This window comes from Crinia signifera, chromosome 19, assembly GCF_055691185.1.
Source record: "Crinia signifera chromosome 19, ASM5569118v1, whole genome shotgun sequence".
Taxonomy (NCBI): Eukaryota; Metazoa; Chordata; class Amphibia; order Anura; family Myobatrachidae; genus Crinia; species Crinia signifera.
Window position 1 is genome coordinate 35542269 of NC_139226.1, and position 13824 is coordinate 35556092.

A 13824-nucleotide genomic window follows, 5' to 3' on the forward strand; every position below is an offset into this window, starting at 1 on the left:
AATATGAAATATAATGCCCAGTACATATATAGCAACTCGGATAAACCAGGACGACTTCTAGCCTTCCTGGCTAAAGCTGATAAGCCATCAAATATAATTCATAAGATTAAAGATGAACAGGGTAACATGCAGTTCAAAACCCCAGATATAGGTAGTGTATTCAAAGACTATTTCAGCAAGCTTTATGAGTCAGGGGTAAAATACAACTCAACACAAATAGGGGAGTATATAAAAAATATAGAATTACCCACCCTGTCAATCCTAGACAGTCAAACCTTGGAGACCCCGATCGAGCTTGATGAGATTGTTAAAGCCATTAAAGACATGCCAAGCGGAAAGTCTCCAGGTCTTGACGGTATTCCAATAGATGTTTATAAAATATATGTTGAATTTTTTGCCCCATACCTCCTAGAGTTATTTGATCAATCCTTTGAGACGGGTGTATGCCCTTCATCTATGATGGAGGCAAGAATCATCTTAATCCCTAAACAGGGTAAAGAGTTGGATGATGTCGAGGCCTATAGACCAATATCATTACTGCCGTCAGAAGCCAAAATCTTAGCAAAGATTTTGGCAACAAGGCTAGGCAGATATATAGACAGAATCATACACCCGGATCAAACCGGCTTTATGCCAGGTAAATCTACCGCAGTTAATATTAGAAAGGTATTCACTCATCTGCAAAATAAAGATAATAGAACTGAAAAGGCTGCTATAATGTCGATAGATATAACTAAAGCATTCGACACGGTCGAATGGAGATACTTGTGGGAGGTGTTGAAGGCCTTTGGGGTCGGCCCAAAGTTTACAAGGTGGGTCCAGCTCCTCTACAGAGATCCGAAGGCTAGAATCTCGGTAAATAAGTGGACATCAGACACCTTTGCACTTGGTAGAGGGACAAGGCAGGGGTGCCCGCTTTCCCCCTACTTGTTTGCACTGGCAATCGAGCCCTTGGCATGTGCGATCAGAAGACACTCTGAAATAGTGGGCTTCGGCAATTCGCAAGAAACTGACAAAGTGGCATTATATGGCGATGATATTCTGCTATTTTTGAAAGACTATACCATCTCAGCTCCAAGGGCCCTGCAGTTGATTAAAACATTCGGGGGATATTCAGGTCTTGTAATAAATACCTCAAAATCTAGCATCCTGGCCCTGGAAAAAACTCCTAATAATCCCAATCAAGGGGAAATGTCGATCAGTTGGACGGAAGCGTTTAAATATTTGGGGGTATGGATTACCGGTGACCCGTTTGAGTTTGATAAATTAAATATACAACCGTTAATGAAGGGACTCCCAAAAAGAGAAGAACAAAACACAAGATAGGGGTGGTGGAGCGCTCAGAAAATATAAGGAAGGGAGTCCCAATTTGAGGAGGGCTTAGGAGATGGATTTGAAGTAGGGAGGTTGGTCCGAGTGAGATGGTGTCTGTCTGGAGTCCCAAGATAATCAGAGCTGCACTGGATAGCCTGACGCATTTCGTTGCCCACGGGCAACTTTGATAAAGTTGCCTGTGGGCAACGAAACGCGTCAGGCTATCCAGTGCAGCTCTGATTATCTTGGGACTCCAGACAGACACCATCTCACTCGGACCAACCTCCCTACTTCAAATCCATCTCCTAAGCCCTCCTCAAATTGGGACTATCCAAACTGGACATTATAAGGGACACCACCACCTGAGAATCACCGGAAATTACCAACAAAGGACTGAGACCCACATCCTTTATCAATATCAGGATCAAGGTTTTTTTCCTCCGGTCAGGTTTATGGACACCCGTCATACCAGTCTCCCCCATTAACAACTGGGAACACGTATATTTCCATCTGGGAGGTAACATTTGGAACAAGTGAGAGAAAAAACTGTCTTTACTTACTGATATCCCATGTATGCAATATATCAGGCTGCACATTATCAATGTCTATCGTAATTGGGCCTATTTAAAGCCTCATTTTTTAATATTTTTAATGTTATTGATTGTCTTTTGTTTTTAAAGTGAAACAATAATCTTTATAATTAATAAATTAATTGTGATACCCAATTGGTCACTTCCTTATATTTTCTGAGCGCTCCACCACCCCTATCTTGTGTTTTGTTCTTCTCTTTTTGGGGGTTGACCTCCCCTTGGTGGTAGCAGCCTGCCAAACAACTCAATCTCAAAGCGCCTGTAATATTGTTCCACCTAGGTGGCACAATAATTCTCTAGTACAACTAGAAGCAACCTGGGCAAAATATGGGGTCAATGCGATTGGTCAATTCTATAACTCAGACGGATTGAAAACCTTTGCACAATTAGTAGAAGAATATACACTGCCACAGGCGCACTTCTTTAGATACCTCCAAATTAGAAGTGCATTAAATACTCAATTTGGAGATCAAGGTCCCATCTTCTCAACATCCCCGATTAAAAGAACACTAAGAGAAGGGAATAACAGGAAAGTGATCTCAAGATTATACAACCAATTGTTGGAAGTTAGGAATGAGGACGAGTTAAAGGAACTAAGAGAGAAATGGACGGAGGATGTGGGAACAATAAGGGATGTAGAATGGCAGAAGGCCCTTAAGAGCGTAACATGTGCAACTAATTCAATCAAAGTGCAGCAAGTACAGATGTTTATCCTTCATAGAAGCTATCTTTCCTGTACTAGACTCTCACGGTTCAGAGACAATGCGGACCAGTTATGTGCAAAATGTCGGACTGAAATTGGTTCATATTGGCATTTGATATGGGAGTGTGAAGTGATAAAAACTTTTTGGAATAGGGTAATGCAAACCATGATAGCAACTGGAATTCCTGAGGCTATCATGGGACCAAAAACGTGTATATTAGGGGCAAGTGTTGACAGTAGATTGAACAATTATGATAGAATATATGTCATCAGTCTATGCGCTCTGGCAAAACTGCTTATAGCCAGAAAATGGATGGCGGATAACGGCCCAGTTTTTGTGGAATGGGTGAACACGGTGAATTACACTATTGCACAGGAAAAATTTGTTTATAAATGTAGAAATAATATTGATGTATACTTTAAGATATGGCACAGGTGGAATAAAATCCACACTATAGTATCACGCGATTAAACTGATTCAAATGAGTGAATAATATATTTACAGGGAGGTCTCCAATTGATAGCTGATTAGGGGGGAGGGGGGGGAGGGGAGAGAGAAAGTTTCATTGTATAGATGTTTTTAATGCACATGAAATATAAAATTATGTTTTAATACACAGTTATATGCTCTTATCAATTGAGTAGGAGAAAGGGGAAAAAAATAAATAAAAATTAAAATGGTATAAGTTAAGTATGGACCGTTATATAGGGGATAAGAGAATATACATATAACCCGCTGAATATGGCGCAGTGTATAGCCATCCATATAATGTTAAAATTGTGTTTGTTAATATCTTCTGGTCAATAAAGTGCCCACTGATACCTGATGTGTGTCTTGAAGGAAAACATAGATAGAATATTTTTGTGATGCACATGAAATTTAAACTTATGATTTAATACACAGTTAAAAATGGTGTAAGTTACATAGGGGCTGAGCGCATATATTATATAATCCCCTGAATTTGGTATAGTGCTTAGTCATGTATACAATGTTAAAATTGTGTGGTTAATCTCTTTCGATAAATAAGGTGTCCACTGTTCTCCGACGGATGTCCTGAATGAAAATATAGATCAGTATACAGATGGTGTGCTCTAGAAAGTGTCTCTGTGTCCTAGTCATGTAATAAACTAGAAATACCCAACCCTGAGACCAGGGTGTGGGTCGACAAATACTGTGAATTTATTGGTACTCCTTGCCGAATGGGAATTCTAATATGACGGGCTACTTGAAGTAATTAAGATAAAATGTAAGGAAGTGCCCACCAACCATGCCAGACAACTGTGATGTGTAACTGTTTGTATGTTATTGTGTCTATATGTAAAATTGTTAATAAATTCAAATAAAAAAAATTAAAATAAATCATACTCATCTCCCCAGGGTCCGGTGATCGCTACTCTGGTGAGGGATGCCGGTCTCCAGGGCTTCCTGCTGCGCTGCGACCTCGGTGCAGTAAAGTGATGCTGCAAAGCAGCTGGTCCCTTTACAGCACTGGCGATCACAGGAGAAAGAAGTCCCAAACACTGGCAGAGCTGCAGGAGCCGATCCCCTGGAGTTGGTGACTATTAACAGCGGTAGGGGGCTTCAGTGTGGTGGGGAGGTTGTTGCGGCGGTGCATGCGCAGTACAGCATCGGGGTATTTGTTTTGAAAGATATTCCGATGGTGCTGCAGAGACCCATCACAGGGCCAGAGCTTTATCGCAAGCTCTGTCCCTGCATGCGATGTATACATCCATGCTATGTATGCAATTATTGCATTGCGAGTTTGGCCAATATTATTACATCCGCATCTTCAGATGCCTATAGTGATAAATCGGCCACTTCTTGTGTGCACCAACAGCAGATTCACATAAAGTCTGCTCGTGCAAGTTTACAAGCAGTTTCATCTCTACCCTACTCTCTTCATGTACTACCCTAATGCACAATATGGAGGCGCTCCATCTGACGGGGTTGCATGAGCATCTCACACCCTTGCGTGTCCCAGTCACTCAGCGGCAGGGAATGGAATTCCTGCCCATCTCCACTTCAGGGAGATGGGCCGGGATAGCAGGGAGTGTGGGGGGCTATGGGCGAGACGGAGGAGGCAGAGAGCTCAGTCGGAATGGTGCACGCGATGGCGGATGGTGGTTGGCAATTTTGTCTCCAGGGAGCTGTTCCATCTGTAGATATACACAAGATTGATAACAGCTCTGTCACAAAACATATATATGGAGAAGGGAGTGATTTAAAGAGACTCCGCCAGTTATAGCCTATAATTAATGTGCATGTTTGTTGATGTGAGTGGCTATATGACCACCTTTTATTATAAAGTGGTCTGTGTGCAAATCACCACAGGACTCTGGAGAGCGGTAGAAGTGTCTGTTTACTCACTGCATCATGCTGAATAATGGCTGCAGCAGTACTTCCTGTGAAAGTCCTGTATTCCATATTGAAGCAACACAACATAATATACATCTTCAGTTGTTATATTATAATTCATTTTTAATGATAAGAATAGGGGCTTTTCGATTGACATCACAAAGTTGGAGAGCTTGGAGAATTTGCAATGTATTTGACCCTAAGCTAATCTCTTTGTAGATCTTCCACCGCTAGCTAGACATGTTCTCGGGTCTGATTGATGATAATATTTGAAGTGTTTTGAAAAGAAGTGAGTGTTGCCCAAATTCTTAATCTTTTTTCTGAGCTCATAAATGTGAATTAGAAAGATCTGCTGGTTTTGATCACATATTTGAAATTGCAAGAATACTTCATCTGATATTGATCTAATGTTCTCAGTTAATCAAGCATTGGATTTGATATTTTTTATAGACTCAAAGACTTAAAGGTGAAAATATTTAATTTTTTAATTGTTATTAGCAAATATGCAGGTAAATAATATATTTGTATTTTAGGCATCTGGAAACTTAAAAAGTATTGTTACAGGGGGTTTCGGGTTTGATGGTCCCTTGGCTGGAATAATTGAACCAAGGCTTTATTCAGAAAGTGTATTTTACTGTCATTAATGATCTTTTTTGTTTGTTTTTAGCTAAATATATTGTAAAATAGAATGTTATCTAATGTTATCCAGTCTGTTTATAAATCTATTTTGCCGGTGAATTACAATAGAATGGTTTCTATTGTAAAGGTATAGAAGCTATTAGGATCAACGCTGAATTAAAATGAGTTACTCTGAATGACCTGATTATTATTTATGTTGATTATTAGTTCTTAGCAGTAACATATCCAGTCTGTTTATAAATGTATTTTGGAGGTGAATTACTTGTTAGTCATAATTTCAGTGTATGCTGTAAAAAAGGATTATACAGTATATATACACTTAGCATAGCTTTGGACAAATATGGTTCCCATTGCTGTTCCGCAACTATGTAGAAAAAGGAAAGAAACTTAAGATGGATTCTTACAATTTACATGGTAGTCCATCATCTACAGCTCTCAGTAATCAAGTGGGGGAATAAAGGGTTTCAGGCGTTGCTCCAAATACCTTGGGCTCTGGTCATGAAGGGCTTTGAAAGTCAGAAAGCGAGTCTTCAAAGTGGTTTGCCATCTTACATGCATCAAGCTTCAAAAAGGGATAAACTGTAGAGTGATAAACAGCCAGCCAATCAGCTCCTACCTGTCATGTTACAGGCTGGGTTTGAAAAATGACAGGTAGGTGCTGATTGGCTGGTTTATTATCACTCTCCACTTTATCCCCTTTTGAAGCTCGATACATCTAGCCCTGAGGATTTTATTTTGCCTGGTAACTGATGCTTAACTGTCAGGTCACCATCCACGATAATGCACATGATCAGTTAAGGAACTATTATTTTTCCAAAAATAAGACTTAATTATTTGAATACAATTTCCCAATGTCTAGAACTGCAATGTGACGATGCATAGTGGGTTAAATCAATATACTGTAATGTTTACGGAATTCAGTCTGGGCCTTAAATGTACATTATCACACAACATACACATACAGTATGAGGACATGCATCTGTGTTTTCCTATACAATGCTTTGATTTATGAGTAAATAAGAATACTGGACAGATTAGCTGACAACATTTTGTAAATAGTTTACACAGTGGCGCAGTGGCTCGCAGGTCCTGCCACTTGCTAGACAACAGACCAGTACTCTATGCGGCTGTACTGTCTGTTGGTTCCTTTGTTTGTGTAGCTACTCAGCTGCACTGTAATTAAGGACCTATATATATGTTATGGGGTTCTGATTATGGTAAAAAGCAGGGATGATTTAGCCTCTCTACATGTTATAGCTTCTGTTATGCCAGAAGTCACCTGCCCTGCTGCAGTATTCTAGCCACTTCCTGCTAGTTCTTGCCAGACATCCTTGCATAGATACTTGTCCATGTTTACTGGAATCCACAGCCCAAATTAAAATAGGGGAGCCACACCAACTGCCATTTCAAAATGACTCACTGGCAATTGGTGTGGCTCCTCTATTTGGATTTTGAACTGTGCTGCTGCCCCCTCCCCCTGGATCTGCCACTGCTATTTACTATTATTTCTGTTTCCATATAAGCCCATTCCTTGTGCTTACCTATTTTCCTCATTGATTTTTTTGAGGGGACGCGGAATACAAGTGAAGTATTCCGCGTGCGCTCACCACGCTTCGGGCTCGGTGGCTCGCTGCGTTCGCCACACTACCTAAAATCAACTCCACGCCGAAGTGGATAGTGGGGGTATGAAAAAGGTTGGAGGACGCGTACCGCCGCCCCTCGCGGGCTCGCTGCGCTTTCCACGCTTCGGGTTGGCGTTGATAGTGGGGGTGGCGTTAACAATGGGGGTGCATTTAACATAGTAATCACCCATCAGGGTGTCTGTACAATAAAAAATCAGGTCAAATCGCGACCAATACGATGGAAATCTTGGGCGCCGTGATGATACACAAGTACCAAGGCAGCTGTTATAGATGAAACCCATTATTCAGGAGCATTAGACCACTTATTAAAAGCAGCAACAAATTCAAACAAAAACTCAGGAAAACTGGAATCATGCATGTGCTACATAAATGAATGTGAGAACTTGATGCAACGGAATCCTCTGCTGCCGGGCTCCTGCTCCCATGGGGGCACCTCTCCTCCTCTGAGAATTTGAATTAGTTAATTGAAAGCAGTCAATATCGCTTCTGTGACTAACACACTCCTAGCAGTATTATAGACATCTCTCTCTCTCTCTCTCTCATATATATATATATATATATATATATATATATATATATATATATATATATATATATATAGTCTTCAGCAAGGATACAAGCAGCGGCACTCCCAGGGATTTTAAAAGTGCTTTTAATAGTGCTCCAACGTTTCGGGGTTCAAGACCCCGTTTTCAAGGAAAAAAAAACAGTGAGGGTGTACAATAATAGGTCCTACCTTAAATACCTGTGGCAGGAGTGGTGCAGGTGAGATCCGTCCGTGGCGCGCCTCCCAGCTGGCTTCCGGGCGGCGGGGTTTCCGGAGTGAAGGTGACAGAGCTGGGAGGCGCGCCACGGACGGATCTCACCTGCACCACTCCTGCCACAGGTATTTAAGGTAGGACCTATTATTGTACACCCTCACTGTTGTTTTTTTCCTTGAAAATGGGGTCTTGAACCCCGAAACGTTGGAGCACTATTAAAAGCACTTTTAAAATGCCTGGGAGTGCCGCTGCTTGTATCCTTGCTGAAGACTACAAATCACCTCCAGAAGGCACCCGGGTCGCTGCTCACCAATGCAAGGAGTGCCAGGCTGAACAAACACTGTATATATATATATATATATATATATATATATATATATATATATATATATATATATATATATATATGTAAGGTGGTGTGTGTTTGTGTGTGGGGGAGGAGCATCAATATTTATCTTGCCACCGGGCAACTAGGACTAACTTACGCTACTTGAACTTGCCTTCCCTTTATCTCGCTCCAATTCTTGATATATCCCCCCACAGTCATTACCACACATGTAATTATAATGCATAAACATGCAGTGGCGCACGCAGGGGGAGTTTCTGAGTACCCTAATAAACCATTTAATGTTTCAGCGCTGGAACGCTTCCTGTCACATTCCGCTGCTTGGAAGAAAACCTGAAGGTCGACAAACGTGTAACACGCTTCGTTTTACCTATTGGAGCCACCATCAATATGGACGGTACAGCACTATACGAGGCAGTGGCAGCCATCTTTATAGCTCAAATGAATGACGTGTCTTTGGATGCGGGTCAAATCGCTACAGTGAGGTAAAATGGTTCTGTATCTGTCACTTGTGTAAATGAGGACTTACTGTATACGCTTTACGCTTTCCTGTTCTCTTCTATTTTTGCAGCCTTACGGCGACATTAGCCAGTGTGGGGGCAGCTAGTATTCCGAGTGCGGGCCTTGTCACTATGCTCCTCATCTTAACCGCTGTTGGTTTACCGACGCAGGATATCAGTCTGCTGATTGCTGTGGACTGGTTATTGTAAGTATTTAACGATATTCACAGAGAAATATGTCTTTAGCGCTTCAACGCATGGTTGAACAGTGGCGTGGGCCTACCACTGGTCATTCTCACATCTCCTACAACTGGGAAATGAAAGGTATTACTACAGATGTGTCCTCATACATGTCCGTCTATGGGGCAGATGTATTAAGCTTTAACAAGAGATAAATGCAAGGGTGATAAGGAGAGATAAATGCCCAGCCAATCACCTGCTAACTGCCATGTTACAGGCTGTGTTTGAAAAAAGTCAGTAAGGAGCTGATTGGCTGGACATTTATCTCTCCTTATCACCCTTGCATTTATCTCTTGTTAAGGCTTAATACATCTGCCCCTATGTTTCATATGGCACGAGATGCTCAGGGCAACTGAGACGCTGGGGTAGAAGTAGCGTACTGTACTGTTTAAATTTAGCATTAGATTGGTCAGTGCACTCTAGCGAATTAATGTAGCTTTGTCGCTCCAAGCTTATGTGAACAAGAAGCAATATTTTGAGTGACAATAGCACTCGGCGTGGCCAACTTGCAGAATCCCTTGCACCCTATGTGTATAATTTAGTGTTTGTATCTTATATTTTTGCAATGTTCAGTGCGGTCCTAAAGTATGTAGGGAAAGCTAAAAGTAGGGTTTGAATGGATCTGAAGACAGGACACCAAACAGGTTTTTTGTCTATGGCCCAATGGCAGGGGTGGCCAAACCTGTCCTCAAGATCTACCAACAGTTCATGTATCTCAGGCAACCTGTGGATCTATAGTAGGAATGAATGCAGCATGTTCGAAAATGTGACAGTAAAGACTACAGCTGTGCACCAGTTAGGGGATTTGGAAAACGTGGACCGTTGGTAGATCTCAAGGACTGGTTTGGCCACTCCTGAGCTATGAGATCTTAATCTGCTCTGGGCAGGCTATGCAGGCCTGGATGCCAGTAAGAGTCCACCCTTTTCGAGGTGTATCAATTCAGCTAGTATAGGGCAGGTGCACTAATGAAGATAATGTGCAGTAGTTAGGGCCAATGGCCAGGTGGGCCGAATTTGTGCTGTGCGAGTGGCCACCAGTCTCTGACTGGTCTGCAAAAACATGGCTGCCGGCCTTCTGCACTGAGGACATTTCTAGTGCAGGAGGCCGCTACAGACAGAGTGATGTTGTGGGCCGGATGTAGGTGTGCATGTCACCTTACTTCCAGCCTGTGTGCTCCGCTAGTGCCTGCAGCCTGCCTCGGTGTCCGGCATCGAGAACTGGTAAGAGAGACTGTACAGGGGGAGTCTGTGGTGTCCTGTGATTATACAGGCAGAGCAGCATGTGGGGATCCATTAATTATACAGGGGGGGGGAGCAGCCTGTGGGGTCCTTTGCCGCGCAAGGATCCCGCCTACTATGGGTAGGCCTGTGGGCTAAAATTGCCGATTTCAAAAAGGGCCGATTTCTAGTCCCAGTTTGGCCCCGCACAGTAGTACATCAGGGGCATGCGTAGATGTGGCCACATCTCAAGGGGCGGACAACTCGCAAATATGTACAGTTTCTCAGCAGGTCTCTATTTATATCCAGTGCTTGTAACCAGATCCTGAGAATATAAACTCCAGGGCAGGAAATGAATAATGAAGCATTCTCTGTTTATAATATCTAGGACTATTTTCTCAACATAAACACATAATACAGTTAATAATAGCAACTTACAAATCATCATATTAGTTCTTAGGAGTATGATTTAGACATTGCAGACATATTGCAATTAATGTTGCCCAAAATCTACTATTTGTTATATAAAGAAAATTAAATGAATGTTTCTGCTATCATACGGAACTGGTACTAATATGGGATCCACACTTAAATCTCTACCAAGTTTCCCAGTGTTCTTATGATAGAGCTAAATCATACCCAGTCAGTGGCGTAATTACGGTGGGTGAAGGGAATGCTATACTGTAGGTCCCAGTCGCTGGTGGCCCGAGGACCTGAATAATTGCCAGCCAAATACACCTGGAAAATACACTTCATTGTCCAGGTGTATTTGGCTTCAGCCTGCACGGATCTGACAATTTTCTCGGCTCCTGATTGGTCGCTAGGTGGCCAATAGAATCATTCTGAGGAGAGGCACTGAAGATGAAACTTCAGCGTCTCTCCTGTCATTGCGAGAGTACCGGCCGGAACATACGCGTTTTTTAATTTTCTGAAGACCTGGACTACGTCGGACAGAAGAGGACGTGATCTTCGCCGGAGGATCTAGGTGAGTAGGATTTCCTTACACAGGTCCCCAAATGGATGTCTTCGGATCCTGGAGCCTGGCCCCCGGACCCTGGACCCCGGTCCCAGGGACCTACCGATGGGCTCAAGAAAGGTAAGTATCAGTATGTATGTGTAATGTATGTATTAAACTTTTATTTTTCACGGGTGTCAGTGTGTGTTTATTTAACTATTTATTTTACTGTGGAACTACAAGTGCCAGCGGGCCCTTTAATGCCCCACATGCTGGGACTTGTGGTTCTCCAAGTCTCAGCATGAGGGGAGGCTTGCTGGGACTCATAGTTCCACAGTATAAGACAATAGTTTTTCAATCTATTTTTTACACTTCAATCAGCTCGATGCCCACCGCCCAGGGGCATCGAGGACAGCACCAGGCTGACTGGTCGGTAGGGATGAATGCTTTGGCCGGGGGGACTTGTTTAAAAAGTCTCCCCCCGGCTGAGGCATTACCCTGCTGGCTGGTTGGGCCTGGGGCTGGTTCTTGTTCTTAAAATATGGGGGACCCCTGGTCATTTTGTCCCCCGTATTTTGGGAACCAGACTCGGCCCTGGAGCCTGGAGTTGGTTTTAAAAAATCAGTGATGCCCTATTTGCCCGGTTTCATGATTTTTTAATACCAGCCCCAGCTCTTTCAGTCTGGTGCTGGTTACGGCCGTGGGGGGGGGGGACCCCACGCCGGTTTTAAAATTTTTTTTTTTTTTTTTTTACACACTGCAGCCTGCACGGATCTGACTGATCCGTGCAGACTGCCTATACTAATTCGTATTAGCGGGCGTATATACGGCCGCTAATACGAATGAATATGCCATTCGGGCTTTACAAAGCAGTCGTATTTGACTGCTTTGTAAATTACCTTCCGGAATACGCTGAAACAGCTGTATGCATTCGTATTCATTTGTATTAAGAATACGAATACGAAAAATTGTATTCGTATTCTTAGTAAATTTCCCCCCTTACAGTATCTTGCCTCTTTCATTCCTTCTTTTTCCAGTAAACCCTCTCATTCCCCCTGATCCCCCCTCTCTTTCTACTCCTAAAAAGTTTGTCTCTTACTTTCCTCACTTTCCTGCCCCCCCCCCCCCCCCAGGGGCATTGTAGTGACAATGGGGAGCCTATCAAATGCTATGTGACCCACAACATTGTAGTTACATTGGCCTTGTGATGGAGCCAAATTATTCCCAGAGTTCTTGTTTTAGAGCCAGATTACAATCCGGGAGCATGTTCTCATGTACCTGTCTACCTTTACTCTTGCAGAGATCGCATGAGAACCTCAATCAACGTCGTTGGTGACTCATTCGGGGCTGGCATAATCTACCACCTTTCCAAAGCAGAGCTAGCTGCCATCGATGCTAAACATGATGCCAAGGATGGGGCAGACATGGTGAAATTGCACATCATGAACAATGAGAGTATAAAGAAAGCTGCTAGGGAGGGCATCAACAGCCCACCATTCTCTGGCTATGCCTGCCTACCCACTGACGAGTATGAGGTTCAAGTAGAGCCCTCACTGCATCTCTAGTTATCACCCTAGGCCTCGTATGCTGTACCATCCACTGTGCTTCCATTGTGATAACAGCAGCATCATCTACGAGTGCCAGCCTCAGGTTGCCCATCTTTCCTTATCAATGTAGTACTAACCAGGAGATGGTAGATGTGGAGTCTCCGTTGAGAGGACATAGGTGCCTACTGGTTAGGAGATGCCTTTTGCTTGGGCCTCGATCTGTCCACCATGTGCTTCTCCCCAGTTGTACAGTGTACACAAATATGGATCTCCAACAGCAAGCTAGTACACAGGATGCAGCCGAGTCCTCAGTAGGCCATCGTTTGCTACTCAATAACCAATGAAACCTTATATCTTGCACAGCACAGCGGTTAGCATTGCTGCTTGAAAACATGGGTTCAATTTGGACCAGTGCACTCTGTGAAATTTGTAATTATGCAATGGTTTCATCCTGATTCCTCCCCCACTTCAACAATTTCTGATGGGATGATCCGCAGTACAGTATGTGTGTGAATGCGTGTGTATTAGGGATTATATTATATCACACATTATGTAACCATTACCGTATATAAAAAAATAATAACAACAATATTCAAATTAAATTAGCATTTGATTACATACAGGTTTATATTTTTTCAACACTGCATCTTTATTAGTAAAAACAAAACAAAAAACATCAATTGTTTTATTACATAGCATTGATGCTGCGAGTATTTATTAATTAATAAAGATAACATGAATGTCTGGTGCATTTTTCCTTTTTTTTAGGCCATCGGCAGCAACATCAGGTCCCAGACATTGTTCAAAATTAGAAAAGAAAAATGAGAGCACATTAACAACCAAAAAATACTTTTTACCGTATTAAAAATTTTACATATGCATCTTTGGCCGCCTTTTGGGAAAACATTTCCAGGACAAAAGAAATTTCCACAAAATTTAATTTATTATCATTCTACATGAATTTACTGTACTTTATATATAGTATACATATATACAGTAAATATATATAATT

General features: G+C 42.3%; 1 protein-coding gene across 1 annotated transcript in view; it reads left to right on the plus strand.

The window, feature by feature from the left end:
- LOC146041518 (excitatory amino acid transporter 2-like) overlaps positions 1-13159 on the plus strand; it is a 64384-nt gene extending 51225 nt beyond the window's left edge. Inside the window, exons 7-9 of the mRNA XM_083161481.1 lie at positions 8643-8837; positions 8924-9058; positions 12566-13159. Of these exons, the coding sequence (XP_083017607.1) occupies positions 8643-8837; positions 8924-9058; positions 12566-12830 (595 nt within the window). The 3' untranslated portion in view covers positions 12831-13159. The remainder of the gene's footprint in view (positions 1-8642; positions 8838-8923; positions 9059-12565) is intronic.
- The last annotated feature ends 665 nt before the right edge of the window (positions 13160-13824 follow it).